The sequence below is a fragment of the Lathyrus oleraceus genome, chromosome 7 (genome assembly GCF_024323335.1).
Source record: "Lathyrus oleraceus cultivar Zhongwan6 chromosome 7, CAAS_Psat_ZW6_1.0, whole genome shotgun sequence".
NCBI lineage: Eukaryota > Viridiplantae > Streptophyta > Magnoliopsida > Fabales > Fabaceae > Lathyrus > Lathyrus oleraceus.
The window spans coordinates 275,720,569-275,728,957 of NC_066585.1; the positions used below are offsets into that span (position 1 = coordinate 275,720,569).

The window sequence follows — 8,389 nt, forward strand, 5'->3', positions numbered from 1 at the left end:
GATTTCACTTAGGACCCTTGCTTGGAAACCTTGTCCTTAATATTTTGAACCTTTGCCTTAAACTTATATTTCATATGTAACTTACATACCTATTGTAAGAATGGCATCATGGCACTACCCTAGGGACACATGACTGTAACACCATTATCTTGGGCTACCTTAGCTTAGATCACTTTTGCATACACAAGACTTTCTCTTGGGTCACTTTTGCACACACAAGGCTTTTTCTTGGACTACATTACAATGAGACCTTTTACTTCTCATGCTTGGTTACTTTGTATATTCATTGTACGTCACCAATTTCATAATCAAATCAATAAACCCTTGATCCAACATCAAGTGGCATTTTCTTAATTAAACTCAAAAACACTATAAAAATACAATTATAATTATGTGCCACGAGCCTTAAGCGGTGGGTAATAAGCAAGGATGGAGCTTTCATATCCTTACTCTGATTATTTTGTACACGAGACACTTGTCTTGTTTGTCTAGAATATCCGCCTCCGCCCATAGACTTTAGTTCAATCTAATCACAAACATCTTTTTTCCATAAACCCTTCTTCAAGGTAGAAACAACACAACCCATCAAACTCATTTTTGCGCCTTAGGGCCTCTCACCAAAAACCTTTTTCTCAAAGGTAAAATCAACCAACCCACAAACATGTTCTACTCCGAACTAAAAAGCTCTGATTCTTCATCCCCCGGTGAATGATATGTAGGCCCAAGTGCCCCAATCCTTCGTGAGCACAATAATGAAAAACCCAAAAATTTCATTATTTCACACTCTTTTGAAAATAAAGATAAAGTTATAGATAAATAGCCACGCATGCTGACAACTTAAATCGTTCCTATGGAGTACCATGGATGTGAGGGGTGTTAATACCTTCCCCTTGCGTAAAAGACTTCTGAATCCATTATTTGGTTGCGAGACCAATCCTCATCCATATACACTCTTTTGTGTATTCTTTTATTTATAAGTGTTTTATCGACTATTTTCCCTTTCCCTTTTTGGGAATAAATAAAATTTGGTGGTGACTATGTGTCATTTTCTTTTTGACATCTGTCAGTTGGTTTGCTCCATTTTCTCTGTAGCGACAACACCAAATGCAAAACAATTATTAGTATTTCAAATTAAAAACACATTAAACAAACTTAGAATAAGTGGACAATGGGAACACATCCATGTAAATCCCGAGTAAATGCATGCTTGGTTCACACCTCAGCTCAAATGTTTACTCACCTTCCCCAAAGAACAAATCTTCATGATAAAAGCAACTTCACCAATCAAACTTGTTTTCTGCCCTTGCGCAACTTTGAAAAGATTTTCAAAAATGAGTATGCTTTATCCATATCTACGTGAAACAAACAAAGACTTTCTTTGAATTTGGATCACTTCCCGAACCAAACATGAATCTTTCAATTCATTTGGCTCTCACACTCAATTCCTTATAGGAAATTTCCCCATATTTATTATGGAATGAGCCTATCCTCTTTTCTCTATTTCTAAAAATATTGAAAATGATTATCAATACAAGACCCAAATATTGGGAGGACTCTTCTGACCAAACAAATAATTGTCAGCAAAGTTGTTTTTTTTCTTGAAATCCAAAGAATGCTTATTAATTTATACGTAGGTCATCAATTCCGCATTGTAGAAAAGTAGAAACGGAGGCGTTAAACAAAACACCTTTTTTCCTATTTTTCATCATAAAGAGAATTCAAGTCATTTTATCGACATGAGTGTTCTATATCGAAAAAATTCTAATTTCCCTATTAACATAGTGGTAGAAAGAATACTAGACTGCGTCGAAACTTCAAACTCGTTAGCTTTAACCATAGTAATGTTCCAAAATTCTTGGTTGATAGAGAATCAAAGTAGATTTACCAATGAATCGCGAAATGCTATGGTTCTTAACTACTTTTTTCGTTATTTAGTAAGAAGTCATTCGCCGGATCATGCACATTTTTCTAGTTATAACAAAAAAAGTGCAGTTGGGTGGATCCAATCTATTCTTTGAAATAAACAACTCGCACACACTCCCTTTCCAAAAAAAATCAATACACCTAGCACTGCACTTAGATTTATTAGATTTGTTGCTAAAATATCGGTATCAAACCCGAAACTTCCGTCGGTTATATTTTGCATATGATCGCATCTCCTCTTATGGATAGACTAATTTTCTTTCTACGATTCCAAGTTTTTTTTATTCGTTTTTGTATATGATAGTTTATTCTATAATCGAATTATTGAATATGAATATATCGACTTATTCTATTTTTATTCTTACTAATAATGAATAGTAGTAAGAATAAAAATATACTAAGAAGACTATTCTATATTTTGAATTGGTTAGTCAATTGAAAGATTCCCTATAAGAATTATACTTCTTAGAAGTAAATACTTAGTTGTTTTCAACACTTTCTAAATAAAAAAGGGGGTCATTGGACTAAAGAAAGGGACGGAAGAAGGCAAATCCATATGTTAATCCGAATGAAAAAAAAATTGTAGGAGTCAAATCGAAATCGAATTAGCAAGAGCAGCAACGAAAATCCATGGAAAAAAAAACAATATGTATTTTTTTTATAAATATTAAACAAAAGGATTGGCAAATAAAAGCGCTAATGCTACAACCAGCCCATAAATAGTTAAAGCTTCCATAAAAGCCAAACTAAGTAATAAAGTACCCCGTATTTTGTCCTCTGCTTCTGGTTGTCTCGCAATCCCCTCTACAGCTTGCCCTGCAGCTGTGCCTTGACCAACTCCAGGTCCAATAGAAGCAAGCCCGACGGCCAACCCAGCAGCGATAACAGAAGCAGCAGCAATCAGTGGATTCATGATAAGTTTCTCCTATTCCAAATAAAATTAAGAAATAGTTAATAATATAATCAACAAAAAATATATGACTTAATTATTTCATTCTTCCTAGTTATCTTTCTCTAGTCGAAGTGTAATTCAAAATTTCAAACGGAATAATTTTGATTGAATTATCTCAATTATTTCGATATTTACTTTTTTCGTTTCTACCCTTGTAGTTTTTTGTGAATACAGACAATTTTTGGTCTTATCTTACATTTATTTTAAACCTTCCTTTTTCTTTGATTTCATTTTATATTCAATTCACAATTACAAGAGATGGAAGTGGTCTTTTTTTTTGAATCCCTACCTAAATTTAGAGTAGTAGCAGGACAAATTTAGATAGATAGTCATCTATAACTAATGAATATCTACTATGACATATACATGTGTTTGTTCCATACCGTAAACCAATTCGTTGTATCTTCGATTCAATCGTATTCGAGAATCATTCTTGGAAATCCCCCAGCTGTCTTATAACGATTAGATTATATATACGCCTAGTTCGACCCCCTCACCCTTTTTTGAATTGAATCTCTATTTTTTGTTTAATTCCCTGGTAATTGTTTTAATTTTATTTATACTTTTTGATTGTTATGAAAACTTTTCCAAATTTCTTTGGATTTTTATCTTTCTGTTCCTTAAGTAGATTATCGCGAGCCATACATACTTTGTCGCGGTCTAAAATCCTATTTTCATAACTAGTCAATGATGCCCTTCCATGGATTCACCTATATACGCCGCAGCTAAAGTAGCGAAAATAAGAGCTTGAATACCGCTTGTAAATAATCCAAGGAACATAACAGGGATAGGAACTACTAAAGGTACTAACGAAACAAGAACAACAACTACTAATTCATCCGCTAATATATTTCCGAAAAGTCGAAAACTAAGTGATAAGGGTTTTGTGAAATCTTCTAAGATGTTAATCGGTAAAAGGATTGGCGTTGGTTGGATGTATTTACCAAAATAGGCCAATCCTTTTTTTGAAATACCCGCATAGAAATAGGCTACTGACGTAAGTAAAGCTAATGCAACAGTAGTATTTATATCATTTGTGGGTGCAGCTAACTCTCCATGAGGTAACTTTATAATTTTCCAAGGCAAAAGGGCCCCTGACCAATTCGAAACAAAAATAAATAGAAACAGAGTTCCAATAAACGGAACCCATGGACCATATTCTTCTCCAATCTGAGTTTTGCTCACGTCTCGTATGAATTCAAGGACATATTCAAAGAAATTCTGACCAGACGTGGGAATAGTTTGCGGATTTCTAACAACTAGAATGGTTGAAATTAATAAGATAGCAATTACAACCCAAGAGGTAATAAGTACTTGAGCATGCACTTGAAAATCCCCTATTTGCCAATAGAAATGTTGACCTACTTCCACAGCCGATATATCATAGAATCTGTTTAATGTGTTGATGTAACATAATAGAACATTCATATTGCCCTGTCCTCTAAAATAAAAAAATATAACTTGAAAGGGAATTATTTTGATTCAACCATTTCCTTATTTTACTTTGATTTTCTATTTTGAATACCTACTAATCACAAAATATTTCTTTTTACACAATTTTGTAATGCTATAATACCCAATTCCAAAAATCTATGACCGCCCAACCAAATCTAAAAATGGATTTATCTTATTATTAATCAATAATTTCGTATAGAGCTAGAACGACCCTCACAAATTGCAAAAACTAATTTGTTAAGAATTAATCGGATGGAAGCTATAGCATCATCATTAGCCGGAATCGACATATCTGCAAGATCTGGGTCACAATTTGTATCGATTAAACAAATCGTTGGAATTCCTAAAGTGATACATTCTTGAAGAGCCGTATATTCTTTTTGCTGATCAACGATTATTACAATATCAGGTAACCCTGTCATATATTTGATACCGCCTAGATATGTTTCGAAATGAGATAATTGTCTCTTCAACATAGCCGCATCTCTTTTTGGAAGAGAGTTCAGTTTCCCCCTCTTTTGCTCCGTTCTCAAGTCCCTGAACTTACCAAGTCTCGTTTCTGTAGTATACCAATTCGTTAACATACCTCGGAGCCATTTTTTATTAACATAATGACATCGAGCTCTTATTGCAGCCCGTGTTACTGAATCGGCTGCTTTTTTTTTTGTACCAACAATTAAAAATTGTTTTCCTTTGCTTGCTGCATCAAAAGCCAAATCACAAGCTTCTGATAAAAAACGAGCAGTTTTAGTAAGATTTGTAATATGAATACCTTTACGTTTTGCCGATATAAAAGGTGCCATTCGAGGATTCCATTTCCTAGTATCATGGCCAAAATGAACCCCAGCTTCCATCATCTCTTCAAAAGTTATGTTCCAATATCTTTTAGTCATTTATCCCCACACTTTGTTTAAAAAAAAAAAAGAGAGAGACCCAGTATCCTGAAATAGCAATAAATAATTGTTCCGATGGAACCTTCTCTTTTATAGACGATCGGCCGTTAATATAGAATCAGGCCATTCTTTGATTTCTATTTATTATTATTTTTTATTATACTTTAATTACCAAATCAAATGACTGCATTTAAAGATTTAAGGGGATGAGTCGCGCTTTTAGGAAGCATTTAATCCTATATTTGTAATGTATCACATAAATTCTTTGAAATTAGAAAAATCCAATAATTTTCTGTGATGGAACAAAAGATTTCTAATTTCTACTTCGAATAATTTTTTTTTCCGGGTAATCTTGTTATGTTGCCTTGACCGTGAACGGTGCATTATTCTTTTGAATCCGGTACCAACGGGTATCATTCCCCCTAAAACAACATTCTCTTTAAGACCTTTCAACCAATCAATACGACCCCGAAGAGCGGCTTTTGCTAAAACTCTAGCAGTTTCTTGAAAACTCGCTTCGGATATGAAACTTTGAGTATTCAGAGATGTTTTTGTTACTCCCAATAATAAAGCTCTGTAACAAATTGCTTCTTCCAAGGCACGCCCCGTTCGTTCTGCTCGCAATAATCCAATTAGTTCGCCAGGTAAAAGTATATTAGACATTCCATCTTCTGAAACCAAGACTTTGGATGTTATTTGACGCACAATAATCTCGATATGTCTATTATGGATGTGTACTCCCTGGGATCGATAAACCTTTTGGATTTTATTAACCAAAGAAATACGACTTTGCGCGATAGTTAGCTCAGCACCAATCAAGAATCCCCAAGGAATGCCGATAATTTTTGTTATACACTCGTTCCAAGCATCAATTCTTTTTTCTAGATTCATGGATATTGAATCAATCGAACGTATTTCTAATATCTGTTCCACTTTTGGAAGACCTTGTGTTATATCACCGGATCTCGATTTTTCATATATGAATGTAACTAAAATATCTCCTTGAGAAAGGATCTCCCCATAATGGCCGTGAATGGTTGCTCCTGGAGTTGCCAAATAAGGATTAGCCGATCTTATTATTACAGAATCCATTTGAACTATTATAACTTGACCCGATTTTAGTTTTAGGTGTGGTCTATTTTTCATTTGAGCTATACATATATTTTCACAAATAAATTGTCCAAGACTTATTCTTGTAAACGTTTTTTCACAATAAAAATGATGGAGAAAAAACCAATTCAAATGGAATGGATTCAAAATGATATTACTGTATAGATCGGGTTTACAAATTTTATCATTTTCGTCCATTAAATAATATTTAATTACTTGAAAAATTTCCGTTAATTTGTCAAGTTGCAAATTTTTAATTATTGAGATCTGATTATGAGTTATTAAATGATAAAGTGAATAAAAATTCGCAACTTGAAGGGCTATTCCTAAAGGGCCATTATTATTAATTGAAATTATAGGATCTTTTTTTATCCCATTGTGAGATTTTTCATTGTTGAATGGTCTCATTTGAAAACAATTAGATGATGACAAAATTATCCAAGATCGGCATTCTTTATTTCTATTCAACAACATACGAATAGTTCCGTGATTTTGGCTAAGTGATTGTTGAATTTTGCCCTTGGAATGAATAGAAAAAAATGGATTGATTCGATCCGATTTATTATCCCCAATCAATCCGAAACCAGATGGTTCATTTCTTTTTCTAATATATGAAGTATTCGATTTTACTAAGTCAATTCTTAGAAAATACTCAATCAAACCATTTGTACGTACTTCAATAAAGGAAGCGGGGGCCTCCTCAATCGAAGAACTGTTTTTGCCGTCATCCCAATTGAAGACTAAACAAGTCCGAACTAATTGAATCCTTGTGTCGGAAATTCCCCGAATGGATTTTCCATTTCCATAAAGAATATAATTGACAACTTTTAGTTCCAGATTATCCTTTTCCTGGAATAGATCTTGGGGAAAAAGTTTTACAAAATTGTTACTGTCCGATATTTCATATAAAATGACAGGTCGAACCAAAACAAGAACTCCGGGAAACAGCCATTGAACAGCTGGAAAAAGGCCGGGCCCGTTTAAGGAAAGTAGAAATGGAAGCAGATCGGTTTCGAGTGAATGGTTATGCCGAGATAGAACGAGAAAAATTGAATTTAATTAATTCAATTTATACAAGTTTGGAACAATTCGAAAATGACAAAAATAAAACCATTCATTTTGAACAACAAAGGGCGATTAATCAAGTCCAACAAAGTGTTTTACAACAAGCATTACAAGGAGCTCTGGGAACTCTTAATAGTTGCTTAAACAACGAGTTACATTTACGTACGATCGGTGCTACTATTGGTATGTTTGGGTCGATGAAAGCAAAAAATAACTGATTAGTTGTTCTACTATAGAACTGATTAGTTGTTCTACTATAATAGAGAGTATAGGGAAGACTTATTTTTGTTTTTCTTCGAAAAAGAATCAAATTTAGAAATATTCATGGTAACCAGTCGTGCAGATGAAATTAGTCAAATTATCCGTAAACGTATTGAGCAATATAATACCGAAGTAAAAATTGTAAATACAGGTACCGTACTTCAAGTAGGCGATGGCATTGCTCGTATTTATGGTCTTGATGACATAATGGCAGGTGAATTAGTAGAATTTAAAGAGGGTACCGTAGGCATTGCTTCAAGTAGGCGATGGCATTGCGAGCGGAAAGTAAAGGTTTAATCACTCGATGTGTCTAAAGGATCACTCCTTAAAATCAATAAACTCATTAGTTCTTTCTAAGAAGAACTACGTAACCTTGAGTTCTCCATAGCACCTGGAGATACATAGGAGCAGGATTGAGAAATCTTGTCAGGAACCCCTTTAAATAAAATAATGTTCTTTTTTCTCTTTTCTCACTCGATAAATAGAAGATCACAAATAATATCACGCTATTACTCTTACACGAAACTAACTAAACGGGTCTCATTGAGTACAACAGATGTGAGGGGTGTTAATACCTTTCCCTTGCATAACCGACTCTCGAACTTGATTTGGTTGCGATGACCATTTCTTTTTGTCTTTTGTGGGTTTTATAGATATTTTTCCTTTCCCCTTCGGGAATAAATAAAGTTTGGTGGCGACTCTGTTTTGTTTATATTTCAAACGTTCCTTA

The 8,389-nt window shown here is 33.9% G+C and overlaps 3 protein-coding genes across 3 annotated transcripts; all 3 read right to left on the reverse strand.

Annotated features, from left to right (window-relative positions):
• Positions 1-2,590: 2,590 nt before the first annotated feature.
• Positions 2,591-3,518, reverse strand: LOC127103411 (ATP synthase subunit c, chloroplastic). The gene is made up of 2 exons (XM_051040674.1): positions 3,459-3,518; positions 2,591-2,848 (listed from the first exon to the last, which is right to left on the reverse strand). The coding sequence occupies exons 1-2, from the start codon at positions 3,516-3,518 to the stop codon at positions 2,591-2,593; spliced, it is 318 nt and encodes a 105-aa protein (XP_050896631.1).
• LOC127108292 (ATP synthase subunit a, chloroplastic) lies at positions 2,843-4,303 on the reverse strand. The gene has a single exon (XM_051045746.1). The coding sequence runs from the start codon at positions 4,301-4,303 to the stop codon at positions 3,560-3,562; it is 744 nt and encodes a 247-aa protein (XP_050901703.1). The 3' UTR covers positions 2,843-3,559.
• A 209-nt stretch (positions 4,304-4,512) lies between these two features.
• Positions 4,513-7,222, reverse strand: LOC127108293 (DNA-directed RNA polymerase subunit beta''-like). The gene is made up of 2 exons (XM_051045747.1): positions 5,601-7,222; positions 4,513-5,189 (listed from the first exon to the last, which is right to left on the reverse strand). Exons 1-2 carry the CDS (start codon positions 6,805-6,807, stop codon positions 4,513-4,515), a joined length of 1,884 nt encoding a protein of 627 aa, XP_050901704.1. The 5' UTR covers positions 6,808-7,222.
• Positions 7,223-8,389: the final 1,167 nt, after the last annotated feature.